Raw genomic sequence first — 16,018 nt, 5'->3', positions numbered from 1 at the left:
TCGCCGCATGTCTCTTGTATCACCGCAGAGGCGCGGATGCGGCTCTCTCGTTTAATTCAAATGCAGCTTGCGTCTCAGTTTTTGATTGTATTGAAAATAAAATCAGAGGAATTTAGTATTAATGCTACTATAATTTTGCTGTAGTGGTCATATTGTCCTGACGATTGTTTTGTACACTGTTCATAATGGATTTATAAACAGGTAAGATTTCAAAACATTAATCTCAATTCAATATTTAATATGCCCGTGTTTATATATTATTTTAGTTAAACAAAAACAAAATCCGTGTAATAAGTTAACTATGAATATACAATACATTATCCCTTAAATGTCAACCTGATAGTTTGAACGTTCGTTCGTCTTGGCTCAAAGCCACTTGCTGAGAACTTTTCTTTGTGGAAGCTTTGCGTTAAACAAGTGAGATAACGAAATATTTCATCTCTAATCAATATTTTTTGTCCAATTATTTGCCCAGTTAGTTTTGGTATTGAGGTAAAAGTTACCTTGCATTCGCTATAACAGTGGGTGGTGGTCACGAAGATGACTGGGCTAATTTGATGCGTTTCCCCCTTTTGCAGCGACTTTCTTCTTGCAAGATCTGCAGACAGTGTGACCGTCCTCGATTAAATTGCCTTCAGGACACTTGTAAAAGCCAAAATACGACCAGAGCACCGATTTGGTCCTCTTAGATGGCTGAAAAATCTGTCTTCCGCCATTTCGTCTCGTGCAAAAATCAACAACAACAACATTGCATGCTGCTTCTGTGTCAGACTGATGAAGGCTGGACAGGATTTACCGCGAGTTTTCAAAAGCGCGATAATCAAACACGGTTTTGATGATAATTAAAATTTAAACGGTAATACCGTCAGGGCATTTTATCGTGATTTATTGTGAAACCGGTAATCGTTACATCCCTACCTCACATCATATACACACAGAAATGTAAAGGTATTCACGGCAACCCGTCAAAATAAAAGTTTGGTTTAACTTGAAGGCATTGTGGCAGAAATATATTACTGTTGTTGAGTAGAATGTACGTAATAGGCTACTACTACAACTAAAATGATTAAAACCTTATTTTTAAGGAATAAACATACAATATTTCTTCAATGTTTTAATTGTAATATTAAATGACCTTTATTTTCCAAAAAATACAATTTGTTTAATTTTCATTATTTAAAGGATAGATTAAATGAATGTTTTATGCCTTAAAAATGTAAATACACAACACAGAATTTCTGAGCAAAAAATCATAAGGTAAGAATAAATGAAACTTGTTTTTATGCTTTCAAATAATTAGACATGCTAAATCAGAATCTGGTAACAGTAAAACATAAGGTTGGGAAAAATAAAACATTTCATAGGGCCCTAAACATTTAATTTTTGTTGAATTTTTAATAAATTGATGTTAAATTGTTTTACGATTTTAGTTTCATATGATTTTAATGAATTAAACATGCTTTTTGATTAATACAATTTAATTTAACCATTAAAAAGGAGTCCAGAAAAAAAAAGTACCCCACCCCACATATACACTCAAAATTCTCATTAAAAAATTTTTTTTTTTAAATATCTGAAAAATCCATTATACCTTATAATCAGTGAACATGGCAATTGTTTTTTTCTTTTTAATTTCTAATTATTATATATATTTTTTACATATAAGCATCAAGCATCCATAAGATATAGAAAGATGATATATTTGCAGTTGATTTCCAGCTAAAGTTTTGTGGCTGTCCGTTGTGATTAGTTTGTTCTCGTTGTCTCTTCAGTGACGTTTTATACGACAGCATGACAAGACATACAAACGAGACAAACTCTTTAGTTTTCTAAAGAAAAATACTCACATGTTCTCATGTAATATATCCACTTCAGATATCCACTTAATAAATAAATAATTACATTATTGTAGTTGTTGTCATTTTAGCACTAAACATTTAAAGTAGTGTCAGGTGGTTTCATGCAAATTAAATAGTTCCTACAATCTACCATTAAGAATTTGTTAATTATGCGTTATAATTTAGTTTTACTTGAAAATGTGTGGATTATTATCACTTCAGGGTTACATCACTAGTCTTTCTGAGAAGGACCCAGAGGTTTTTGTATAAATCACAGAGTTAGTGCCCTTGGCACAATACTGGGGCATTAAAAAAACGTAATTTAAGTTCATATGATTATCTGCATTTGTTAAGGAACAAGGACAAAAGCAGGTTCAGTAAAACTCACATATATAACACACAAACTCATATACATCATATTTGTTTCTGTGTGTGCTGCTTGTGTCCAGTGTGGATGTGATGTCAGAAGTGGACTAGTTCTTGCTTACGATGAACTGTTGCATGATCTCTGTAGGAGCGCTGAGCTGGTACACGAGAGTCTCTAAACTGGCCGTGGCCGTGGCTGTTATTAAGATCAGCCCATCGGGAGGAGCCAGACAGTTCACTGAATCTCTGGCTGACAGACTCCGACAGCAAGATGAAGGCTGGAGGTCTACAGCTCGAAGTCTTCATGAAGATGTGCTGCATTTTTGTTGAATTTTTAATAAATTGATGTTAAATTGTTTTACGATTTCATTATACCTTATAATCAGTGAACATGGCAATTGTTTTTTTCTTTTTAATTTCTAATTATTATATATATTTTTTACATATAAGCATCAAGCATCCATAAGATATAGAAAGATGGTACCCCACCCCACATATACACTCAAAATTCTCATTAAAAAATTTTTTTTTTTAAATATCTGAAAAATCCATTATACCTTATAATCAGTGAACATGGCAATTGTTTTTTTCTTTTTAATTTCTAATTATTATATATTTTTTTTACATATAAGCATCAAGCATCCATAAGATATAGAAAGATGATATATTTGCAGTTGATTTCCAGCTAAAGTTTTGTGGCTGTCCGTTGTGATTAGTTTGTTCTCGTTGTCTCTTCAGTGACGTTTTATACGACAGCATGACAAGACATACAAACGAGACAAACTCTTTAGTTTTCTAAAGAAAAATACTCACATGTTCTCATGTAATATATCCACTTCAGATATCCACTTAATAAATAAATAATTACATTATTGTAGTTGTTGTCATTTTAGCACTAAACATTTAAAGTAGTGTCAGGTGGTTTCATGCAAATTAAATAGTTCCTACAATCTACCATTAAGAATTTGTTAATTATGCGTTATAATTTAGTTTTACTTGAAAATGTGTGGATTATTATCACTTCAGGGTTACATCACTAGTCTTTCTGAGAAGGACCCAGAGGTTTTTGTATAAATCACAGAGTTAGTGCCCTTGGCACAATACTGGGGCATTAAAAAAACGTAATTTAAGTTCATATGATTATCTGCATTTGTTAAGGAACAAGGACAAAAGCAGGTTCAGTAAAACTCACATATATAACACACAAACTCATATACATCATATTTGTTTCTGTGTGTGCTGCTTGTGTCCAGTGTGGATGTGATGTCAGAAGTGGACTAGTTCTTGCTTACGATGAACTGTTGCATGATCTCTGTAGGAGCGCTGAGCTGGTACACGAGAGTCTCTAAACTGGCCGTGGCCGTGGCTGTTATTAAGATCAGCCCATCGGGAGGAGCCAGACAGTTCACTGAATCTCTGGCTGACAGACTCCGACAGCAAGATGAAGGCTGGAGGTCTACAGCTCGAAGTCTTCATGAAGATGTGCTGCGCCTCAGACAAGAGCTGCTGCTCGCTCGCTTACTGTTCAAGAAGAAGAGTAACGACGGGCCAGGACATGGTAGGACTTTATATCCATCTGTTTCAGGCCTGGAAATTCAAAACAATTGATCAAATCTTACATTTTTTTTAAATGAATAATATGCCTTTATCTGCGGAAGTCCTAAGGGATCAAGGATTATTATTGTTTTTCGTTCTTGTTTTCTCGTGATATCGACACAACAAAAGTTGTTTTCTCATTATCACAGCTTAATATTTTCTCGTGATCTTGACATAGCATATGTTATTCTCTAAATTACACAACTGCGACACTAGGTGGCCGTATAGAACTGAATATAACTGATAGAGTACATATCCACCGTACTGTGCTAGTTCATATTGGCCCCAAACTGTGTTTGGGACTGAGTGAGGACCGTTGTATTGTGCATTATTGGGTATGATTATTTTGCTTGAAAGTGTTGACACTTCCTTAATCCTTATGCATGACTCCTCACAGTTTCAATAGCACAATAGTGTTTGGTGTGATACTAAACTTAATGCTTATTAAAACTAATGTTGATGTCACTGTTTAGTATTCTGTTTGCAGCTATCTTTATTTTGTGCATCTTTCAATTTAATAAGTGGGGATTATGTTTATCTAGGACGTGCTTCAATAACATTTTATGTTGTGTATTTATAATGTGCATTTTGTTCTTATCTTAATCTTATATTTTTAATCATTAAATGTATACACACACACACACTCTTCTCAAACAGCATCCCAAGCTTGTAATGCACATGATATTAGTCACAGCCTATTCTACATGGCAAATAAAAATCACAAACAAATGCTTGCTTGCAGTACAATACGTTATTCATATACTGTAGACTTTATTATTAAGCAAGCAAACTGTTTTAATTAAAGGTTTGCAATCAGATGACTAAGGCCCTGTTTATACTTGGTATCAAGATGCGTTTTGGTCGATCGGATCACAAGTGAACAACGCTAAATACAGGTGTAAACGGGGTGTGAAACGTTTTGAGCTCGTCCACTTTCGACCACTTCCAGAGGCAGTCGAAAACGCATTCGACCGGATTGCTTTCGTGGTGTAGACGCTGATGTGGTCGAATGCATTCGAGCAGGCACTAAAGACCGCCTACTAACCTAATACGCGTGCTTATCAGACGGGATTTAAACTTTGATGGGCTGAATCAGAAGTATGATTTTCTGATAACACAAAAAAGAAACAACAGCAGTAAGTAGAAGCAGACATAATATTAGTGCGCGATAACTTGAACCCTCCCGCTCATGTTTTGACACTGACAGAGGGATCTGCCTATTTACCCTCCTCTTGACGTAATCAGCTCCACGGGTGGGGGGTAATCTGGTCAGAACAGGTCGAAAGTGGATAGAAGGTTCAGATTAAAACGCCAGGTGTTAACAGGTGTGTCTTTTATTATTTTCCACTTCTGATCCGATCGACCAAAACGCATCTTAAAACCAAGTGTAAACAGGGCCTAAAACACCTACAGAGGTGGTCAAAAACCCATATGACCACACTTAGGGCTGTGACGGTGGCAGATTTTTACCACCGCGGTGGTAATGGACCAACTACCGGACGCGAGCGGCGTCGTGTCCGGTGTAGACACGGTTCACTGTTTCGCCGCCGAGCAAGCGCCGCATTAACTCCTCGTCTGCTCGCGCTCTCTTTGAAATAGGAATCGTTCCCACGTTTCTTGTTAATATCTACCATTTATCGCTATCTCGTTTGTATTTGGCCAGTTTGGAGAAAGCCTCACCAAACCTGACCAGCCAGGCATTTGCGATCACGGGAACTTGAGAAGACACTTGTACAAACGCGGATGGGTGACATGAATGGAGATGGCTCCAGATCGGTGATGTAGTATTTGGTTTCCCAACAAGGTCCGTCGCCCAACACTGAACTATTTTCCTGCGCTCAAACCTGCTAATCTAAAGGAAACGCTGTGTATGGCGTTTGAGATCATTTGTGAATTTCCATAGACTTATAGTCTAAATAAAACAATTTGCAACTATTACTGTTATTACACTTGTATACAAAACTTCGTATTATGCTTGTTATAGAGTACGTGACGTCATGTGCACGATTGCACAGCGGTGACGCGGTTGTCATGGCGACCGTCACAGCCCTAACCACATTGCATTTGTAATGGAAATGCTATCCGTCCTGAATGCGTTCCGAACTACAGAGAAGCTGCATTTACTCATCGCTCTGTCACTCAACATTTTATCATGCTGCACATGTTATGAAGGAGTGCAGCAAGCAAAGGGATTCAAAATTCACTTCACTGAACCAAAACCACAAATTACAATGGAAATTGCTGTCGCTTTGTTGATCCTTTTCATTGCATCACTTCCTGTTGACTCATAAGCTGCATAACATAAGCCATAACATGGCTTGTCAATTTTTGTATTTATATGTGGCACTTGGTCGTCCACTTTCGACCACTTCCAGAGGCAGTCGAAAACGCATTCGACCGGATTGCTTTCGTGGTGTAGACGCTGATGTGGTCGAATGCATTCGAGCAGCCACTAAAGACCGCCTACTAACCTAATACGCGTGCTTATCAGACGGGATTTAAACTTTGATGGGCTGAATCAGAAGTATGATTTTCTGATAACACAAAAAAGAAACAACAGCAGTAAGTAGAAGCAGACATAATATTAGTGCGCGATAACTTGAACCCTCCCGCTCATGTTTTGACACTGACAGAGGGATCTGCCTATTTACCCTCCTCTTGACGTAATCAGCTCCACGGGTGGGGGGTAATCTGGTCAGAACAGGTCGAAAGTGGATAGAAGGTTCAGATTAAAACGCCAGGTGTTAACAGGTGTGTCTTTTATTATTTTCCACTTCTGATCCGATCGACCAAAACGCATCTTAAAACCAAGTGTAAACAGGGCCTAAAACACCTACAGAGGTGGTCAAAAACCCATATGACCACACTTAGGGCTGTGACGGTGGCAGATTTTTACCACCGCGGTGGTAATGGACCAACTACCGGACGCGAGCGGCGTCGTGTCCGGTGTAGACACGGTTCACTGTTTCGCCGCCGAGCAAGCGCCGCATTAACTCCTCGTCTGCTCGCGCTCTCTTTGAAATAGGAATCGTTCCCACGTTTCTTGTTAATATCTACCATTTATCGCTATCTCGTTTGTATTTGGCCAGTTTGGAGAAAGCCTCACCAAACCTGACCAGCCAGGCATTTGCGATCACGGGAACTTGAGAAGACACTTGTACAAACGTGGATGGGTGACATGAATGGAGATGGCTCCAGATCGGTGATGTAGTATTTGGTTTCCCAACAAGGTCCGTCGCCCAACACTGAACTATTTTCCTGCGCTCAAACCTGCTAATCTAAAGGAAACGCTGTGTATGGCGTTTGAGATCATTTGTGAATTTCCATAGACTTATAGTCTAAATAAAACAATTTGCAACTATTACTGTTATTACACTTGTATACAAAACTTCGTATTATGCTTGTTATAGAGTACGTGACGTCATGTGCACGATTGCACAGCGGTGACGCGGTTGTCATGGCGACCGTCACAGCCCTAACCACATTGCATTTGTAATGGAAATGCTATCCGTCCTGAATGCGTTCCGAACTACAGAGAAGCTGCATTTACTCATCGCTCTGTCACTCAACATTTTATCATGCTGCACATGTTATGAAGGAGTGCAGCAAGCAAAGGGATTCAAAATTCACTTCACTGAACCAAAACCACAAATTACAATGGAAATTGCTGTCGCTTTGTTGATCCTTTTCATTGCATCACTTCCTGTTGACTCATAAGCTGCATAACATAAGCCATAACATGGCTTGTCAATTTTTGTATTTATATGTGGCACTTGGCCTTTCATGAAAGTGATCTAGCATGTGACAAAATAGACAAAAAAGATCAGCTCACAAATCTGCCCGAAGTGGATGTCTTAGTGAGGTCAGGTGTATTCTCAGTGACCTCAGCTACCTCACTCAATAGCCGATTAATTTTTGACTGTGTGGGAATTAGTACACACTGTAGAAACAGTTACTTCCTGTAAGTGATAAGACTGCTAACCAGCCACACTGCTGTCACTTTTATAGCCACACCACCCAGCCATCACCAAAATGATCAACACAAAAGCCCCATCTCAACCTCAGGAAAAAAAAAATAATAATAAATTGCACAAATCATCAGTGCAACTTTTTTAAATCCACAAATTAAGACAAAAGGTGAGCAGTTTTAATCCTTGACTTAATTTACTTTTCCAAGAATTCCTAACATGTACGGTATACACACTTCAGCTTTTCTCTACCAATGTTTTAAATCCATTTCTCCAGTGCATAGCATAGTCCTGTGTCACAACTCCACATTCCGAGTCTGTGATAGGATTTTATTTCACATCAAGAAAAAGGCTGTTGTTTTTGTACTTAAGGACAAAATACTGTATAGAACCCTCCAGTGCTAGCAATGGTATAAAACGGATAAATTAAACAACATAAACTAATGCAAACTATTTCTGTTGACTATTATTATTTTTTTTTACAATAACTGAAAGTTCCAAAAAGCAACTATTGGTGCTGGATAATAAGTAAAACAGGTATATAATTCAACCTATAATATAAGCACATTTTACATAATGAAGTGTTTGAAGAGCGTTTTCAGTTTGCTTTGTTCTGAAACAGGGACCTACATTTTTACAATGTTGCGTTCTTCGTTCACTTTCCCAAGGCAGCATTTCAGAGTGTACCAAAATGTAGCCTATTTATGCAAGTCACATGTGAGAAAATCTGCCTTCTCATAAGTCAGCGTGCACCTGTTTATGTTCTGGGATTCTGCTAATAGCTTCATCCATCAGGATGGATTGAGTTAGCTCTACTAAGCTATACTACTATATATCAGTTAGTGGGAATAAAGGCTTTTCGAGACAACATTCTTGCATAGAAAAGCTATTAGACAACATTCAGGGTGTAGGGGTCACTAATGTGCTCACCCTTAGAATTAAACACTGATGCTTTTTACGTAACACATTTTCCGTTATGAATTACGGTTGTTGTGGGGTGGATCTGAGCGTGATAGCTGTTTATATAAGCTTAATGTTTATATATGCCTAAACAAGCTGAACTGAAGGAGAAAAATGTGCCAGGTTCTGAAACAAATGCTCCAAACAGGTCAGGCATGAAAAAGGCCCAAGAGTACAAAAAAAAGAGAAATGTTTCATCTTAATTGACTGTTCACAAAGAGCTTGATTGACAGGTGATCTGACCAATCAGAACGCAGATATTATGTGCCTCCGCTGCTATCCGCCACCTTGCTCGTCAGCTACAGCCCGTCTCCATAGAAATCCATGTTATAATGGGGAAAAAATATCGACTGAATTGAAACTTTTTCAATATAACTAAATATGTGCGGAGGGTTAAGCTGTGCTGTTGTTGGCTGCCACAGTAACGGCAATAAGCTAAGGAATTCCTTTAAAGTGCTTGTTTTGCATACCAGAAAACCTGTCATGTCCGGTGCTGTATGCATGGCTTGCAGCACTGAAGTTAAAATACTGAGTGTTAAATAATACAGTAATATGTTAAAACGTGTGCTCTTATCATTCTGTGGACAAAATCCTGTTAACTTTGCCCAATCGGGAGCTGTATTCTTGTCAGTAAAGTCGGTTCAGTGATATATGGCGGGTCGAAAGTGCCAAAACGAAGAGGAGAGGGCTCCAGTCCCTGAATCCAGTCCAGAGCGCCCTCCAGTGCCCGCTCCTAGAAAGTGCTCTCAAGTGTCCGCTCCTCCAGAGCGCAATCCTGTTCCCGTGTTCAGTCAAGAGTGGGCTCCTGATCCAGAGTTAAGCCCTGAATGCCCAGAGATGCACAAATGCCCGCCGTCCCACCCGCTCCTGCCTCCTCCTCCGCTGTCGTCTGGCAGCCCCTCTGCTCGCCCTCAGCCCACCATCTATGCGGTGCAAGCTTCGTGGGACTGCCATCCTCCAGCGTCGCCGTGGCTGGAGTTTCCCTTGACTCCACCTCCAGCCTCTAAGCCCCAGACTCCGCCTCGGCCCGTGGACCCGTCGGCTCCACCATTGCTCCTAGCTCCCTTCTCTCTGCCGTGGCCCTGCAGTCAGTGTTGCGTTAGTACACTTTAAGAAAAATATGTAGGAAAAGGTGATAGTAACTAAAAAATGTAAAATAAATTTTTTTAATTGTAATCGTTCAAAAATGTGTATGTTTTTGATAATTCAATGCATTTAAAAATAGTTATTTATATTTTAATATTATATTATGCATTTATATTGCTACGAAAAAATCTGAATTAACATACTATATATAAAATATATGTTTTTGCTGAGATTTGACACAATTTTGCGTCGTGATTACGTAATGACATCACAACATCATTTAGCAACAAATCAACCTTCCTTTAGCAACTTCCCCTGAAAATTAGTTGGCAACACTGCCGGCAGTCCACTAGCTCCACCGGGCTCCGTCAGGCTCCTTCATCCCCTCGGCTCCACCTCTGTCGCTCCGGCTCCACCGTGGCCTCCCGGGTCCACATCTTCGCTTCGGTCGTCGGCCCCATCGGCTCCGCCTAGGACCTCTGGATCCTCCCCGTCGCCCTGGCTCATCGGCTCTCCGTCTCGGGCTGCTCGGTGGCCATTCCTACCCCATGGCTCCTCCCTCCGTCAGCTCCACCGTGGGCCGTCATTATGGCTGTGGCCTGGGTCCAGCTGGACTCCTCCTGCTCCAGATCCCTCCTGTCTCCTGGACTCTGTCTGCCGGCCCCGTCCCGGGTGTCCGTCCTCCTCCTTAGTTCCCCCCCATCCCCCCCAGATAAACAGATTTTAATAAAGGCTTTTATTTAAATATATATAAACATTGATTAATAACCATTACAAAAATCTCAATCTTAAACATTTGCTCATTCTGTGTATTTGTGTCTTTAAAATAGGGTAACTTTGTTGCAAAAGCTTACAGAACAAGGAAGCATGATTTAAAGTTTTATTTCAAACTGAATTGAATTTACAAAAAAAAAAAAAGACAAGCACACAGTCAGTAATCAAATAAAAATCATAAAGCAAATGACCTCAATTCAGCTGAGGTATTCAAAATATGACAACACTGATTTTTATAAGCAGTGTTTTAAGAGCCATAAATGTGGTTTGTTTAGATAAAGGTATACCAATACTCTGGTTAGTAATGCATGAAGCTGGTGATGTTGTTTGTGGAGTTGTTTAATTATCTTCTGCTGAGATCTTGAGAGATTTAATGTTTTCTTTTATTTCAGTTGATTTCATCTAATGCCGAGTTCACACTGCACGATTTTCAAACTCGTCGGATCGCCGTTGTTTTCACACTGCGTGACTATCTGGGGTAGCATTCAGTTGTTGCTGCGTTCACATTGCACGATGGATCGGCGACAGGGGGTTTCACATTGCATGACTTCACCATAGGAAGAATCGCCGATAGCTCTGGTGCAGGGTTGCCAGGATTTCGCTACAAAACCTGCCCAATTACTATTCAAAACTAGCCTGAAAATAGCCCAATTGCTTTCGAGGGGGTCCCCCAGTAAAAATCGCGTTCGGGGGTAAAAATACAAAAATAAAATTTTTTTTGGCTGGGTTCTCCTGGTACAATTCACATTCCAGGGCCTAAATATCACGTTATTGGGGTCGCTTCAACCTGCTGACATAAAAAACAATCGGCGGCAATCGCGGATTTGGCAACACTGGTCTGCAAACTACGTTTCATATAACTCCTCCCCGAACTTCCCGCTGCCCTGTATCTTGGTCTCTCATTGGCTGTAGGTCATCGCCGATATGTTTTTCAGTCAGAACTCATTGCACACAGCGTGATTGTGAATCGCCGACAGCTCCAGATATTTAGCATGCCAAATATTTCACGGGCGACGTGTCGGCGATTCCCTCAGATCGCATCTTTGATAATTCACAATGCGTGATTTTCACTCGCGTGAACGAGCACCGATTTGCCTCCGATGTCAGGCATTTGTCGGCGATTTCACAAAACCTGTCGGCGAGTGAAAAATCCGGCTAAAATCATGCAGTGTGAACTCGGCATAAGGCTGTGGCTGAAGTCAGTTGTAGTTCTTGTGTTTCTCTTTTCTTCAGTGAGTCTGCTTGTTAACAGCAGCTGTTCATCACTAATGTTCAATCAGCACTTAATTATCTCATTAACTTTAACACTGCTTCAGTGTTACTTTAACACTCTTTTAGAGTGGGACCATATATGCTCAGAGCAGTGTTAATTTGTGTGTGTGTAGTTGTCATAGCAAGTGATTTTAAAAGTTGGATGGCTCACTTTTTATAAGATGACTGAAAATTTTACTTGATTTCGTAGTTTATTCTTACTTTTGGAAACCTGATTGTTTTATAATTATAATTATTATTATTTCTGTTGTTTCTAGAAGTAGTAATTTTGATAATAGTCAATAGAAAAAATATAACCCCACACACATCTACGGAAGCTGAGAATGAAAAGGGGTCAGACTCAGAAGAGAAAGTGCTGGCTCTTTTTAAGGGTAAATTGGATTTGGACCCACTCAACATCGGTATACAGAAAGTTCAACGAGTTGGAAAAGCTCTTAAAGTACAGGATTAAATCCGGAGTTGGCCTCGCCCAACAATGGTGTCGTTTTTAAGAATCAAGGACCGAGATCGAGTGATGGTCAATGCGAGAAAGCTGAAGGGTTTGAATATTTTTATAAATGAGGATTATCCCGAATCAATTCGAAAGAGGAGAAAGGAACTAATTCCAAAAATGAAAGCTGCAAGAGAAAGAGGGGACATTGCTTTCTTAAGGTATGATAAACTCATTGTTCATAAGAGGCAAGCAAATTGAGAACATGTGAGGATGTGACAAGGATCAAGGTACGATGTGATGTGCTGTATATTGTATGTCTATTGCCATTTTATTGGCAAAAAAATATTTAAAGTTCGCTCATTTGAATATTTGTAGTTTGAGGAACAATGTACATGAAGTTGCTGATTTGTTGCTATCAAACACAATTAATATTGTTGCTATATCTGAAACTCATTTGGATGAGACATTTGATGATAATGCTGTGTCTATAAGAGGATATAATTTATATAGAAGAGATAGAAATAAGTACGGTGGAGGTGTTGCCTTTTATGTGCAGAATCATATTTCTGTAAAAGTAAGGAATGATATCATGTGTAATGAAGTGGAGGTTCTATGGCTGCAAGTTAATTTACCTCATATCAAGCCAATTTTATTAGGATGTTGTTATAGGCCACCAGGTTCAAACCATAAATATTTGGAAGACATGGGTGAGATGCTGAATAAGGTATGTGAATTGAATATAGAAGTTTTTTTTTTTTTTTTTAGGTGATCTTAATATTAATTGGTTAGTAGTACATGAGTGCTTTTTAAAGAATCAATTGGTGAATATAATAGATGCATGTGGATTGAAACAGATGGTTAGGCAACCACCGAGAATAAGCATAAAAAGGGAAAATCCACTTCATCTTGTATAGATCATATTTATTTGAGCAATGAAGATTTTGTATACGGCAGCAATTTCAGTTCAAGTAGGTTTTAGTGATCATAATATAGTTGTGATTGCAAGGAAAAGCTAAATTTCCAAAGCTAAGCAAAGAATTGTTTAAAAGGTCATATAGGAGGTTTTCCCAGGAGGATTTCTTGAGGGATATTAGTAATATAAAGTGGTCAGAGATTTATGATGTAGAAGAACCAAATAATGCACTTGAATTATTTATTAGAAAATTTCAGCCAGTTATTGATAATCATGCGCCTGTTAAGAAATTAATTATAAAGGATTGTAGAGCGTCCTGGATTGATAGCGAATTAAAGGACTATATGGCACAGAGAGATGAGGCTTTTAGAATAGCAAAAAAAACTGGTAGTGTAACGGATGGACAGAAATATTGTAAATTGAGAAATTGTTACAGGTCTTAATAAAAAGAAAAAGAAACAATATTATACATTACAAATAAGTAGTAAGAAGAAAGATGGGAAGAAGCTTTGGAAGGTATTAAATAATATAATGGGAAGACAGAAGTCCTCACAACCTGCTTCAATTGACTGTGAAGGTACTTATATGACAAAACCTGAAGAAATTGCTAATTATTTGAATTATTTTTTTATCAGGAAGATACAGAATTTGAGGAAAGAAATATCATATGTGACAGAGAATACCTCTACGATTCTTAATATAAAGAACTATATGAGAGATAAGAACTGTTATTTTGAGTTTGGTGAATTGGGAGAAGAAACTGTGAAAAGGCTAATAAAATCTGTCTGTAAAGACAAACAACCAGGGATAGATAATATAGATGATAAACTGATCCGATTAGCTGTAGATTGTGTCTGGTCCAATACGTCATATTTTTAATAATGAGTCTTAAGCAATTAATATTTCCACAAGCTTGGAAGGAAGCTAAAATTACGCCTTTGACTAAAGATTCTAATAGCCGCCCAGTGAGTGTGTTACCAGTGTTAAGATCCTAGAGAAGGCAGTATATGATCAAATACAGGACTATGTGTCACAGAATAATCTGATATCAAATTATCAGCATGCTTTTAGAAAGGGCCACTCCACATGTACAGCTTTAGCACAAATGACAGATGATTGGTATCGAGGGTTGGATAAAAAAATAATATGTGGAGCAGTCTTATTAGATTTTACAGCTGCATTTGACCTTATTGATCATAAGCTTCTTTTGGAAAAATTGGGAGAATTATAGATTTAGACCATCGGTAATTGCTTGGATGGAAAGTTATTTGGATAACAGATCGCAGAGTTTTTTTTTTAACGGAAGTTACTCCGATAGAAGGGGAATTGAATGTGGAGTTCCACAAGGGAGCTGTTTAGGACCACTTTTGTATTCCATTTTCACAAATGATTTATATCTGGTATTAAGAAGTGCCAAATTAACAATGTATGCATGAATTGCTTTGCAGCATAACATGATGTTCCTGCAAGAAGATACAGAAAGAAAATAACTTCACACCAGCCAATATATACAGTATATATATAATATTTTCTTACATGAGCGCAAGCTCCTTCAGTAAAACAGATGAACTTACCACATACAATGACACATGGTGTCACAGGCAAGCTCTCCACTTGTACTTCTTTTGCCTTACAGGTTTCTTCAACAAAGTAGAAGAGGTACTCCTCTTTTTCATTAAAATAGGAGAGTAGGATGAGCACCAGATCCTTAACATCTTCTGAGGAGCCCTCCAACTGTCCTCTCAAAATTGTCAACATTGTACAGCCTGCAAAACTTGTTTGCTCTTGTCTGCACAAAAGCCTCTCATAAAATCCAGAACCCGTTTTCCTTTTTTTTTTCCTCCACATTATTGAGGAAAGTCTCTTTTAGTGATACACCAGTAAGGTCATGAAAGTGAACCATCATGTTAATCTCCTTAAACAAAAAAGGCCACTCTTCCATGAGTGATTGCAGATCTGTCCCATTGTTTATTGCTTTACGCTGGGAGAAGTAGGTGCACTTCATAAGAGTTTTTACCTCCTCTGGACTGAAGGTTGCCTGTTCAATTAGCACCTTAAATTTTTCTTTTTTCTCTGTCGACTTTCCAGTGTCTCACTCACTGGCATGAATTTCATGTCCCACTGTATGCAGCCATATGTGTCCTGAACAGCTGCCTTTCGTTCAGCTGGGATTTCATCTGCATCATACTCATCTGACACTCGTTTGCGCTTCAGTATCCGTGTTAACTGCTTGACCAGTGAGTGATATCCTATCACATCACCTTCTATAATATCTTGCAGTGACTGCAGATACTTTCCAACCATTTTCTTGGCAACTTCTGTCGAGACTTGTCTATTGGGAGAAGCACAGGCATGCATCTTCTCAGAAGCGACAATCCTGATTATTTCTCTACGTAACCGTGGGCTTGGTCTTTTCCCTCTCTCCAAACACTGCATCAAGGCTTCAGGAAGCTTCTCCCATGGAACCTGGAAGCTGGCAACCCAATCTGCAGCAGTAATTAGGTGGCTGGGTGTGGGTGAGGGAGAGAGTGAGATAGAGGAGCATGCTGAGGATGCTGGAGAGGTTAATGTTTACTGGCCATAGAATTCCATGGTCTGTGCTGTAAAGTTTATTGGAATTAAAATGTACTGAATGACATTTATCTTAAAGGAATAGTTCACCCAAAAATTTAAATTTGGTATTAATTTACTCACCCTCAGGCCACCCAAGATGTAGGTGACTCTTTTTTTTTTTTTTCTTCAGTGGAACAGTAAAGAAGATTTTTCGCTGAAACTGTGGTCCTCTGTGAGTCATATAATAGCAGTCAAAGGG

General features: G+C 38.8%; 1 protein-coding gene across 1 annotated transcript in view; it reads left to right on the top strand.

Annotated features, from left to right (window-relative positions):
- The first annotated feature begins 2,327 nt into the window (after positions 1 to 2,327).
- mei4 (meiosis-specific, MEI4 homolog (S. cerevisiae)) overlaps positions 2,328 to 16,018 on the top strand; it is a 49,896-nt gene continuing 36,205 nt past the window's right edge. Inside the window, exons 1-2 of the mRNA XM_016237574.1 lie at positions 2,328 to 2,481; positions 3,523 to 3,762. Of these exons, the coding sequence (XP_016093060.1) occupies positions 2,328 to 2,481; positions 3,523 to 3,762 (394 nt within the window). The remainder of the gene's footprint in view (positions 2,482 to 3,522; positions 3,763 to 16,018) is intronic.

The sequence above is a fragment of the Sinocyclocheilus grahami genome, unplaced genomic scaffold, assembly GCF_001515645.1.
Source record: "Sinocyclocheilus grahami isolate Dianchi unplaced genomic scaffold, SAMN03320097.WGS_v1.1 scaffold519.1, whole genome shotgun sequence".
In the NCBI taxonomy this organism is placed as follows: Eukaryota; Metazoa; Chordata; class Actinopteri; order Cypriniformes; family Cyprinidae; genus Sinocyclocheilus; species Sinocyclocheilus grahami.
The sequence above is the reverse complement of the archived record's forward strand: the minus strand, read 5'-3'. Positions and strand labels throughout refer to the sequence as shown.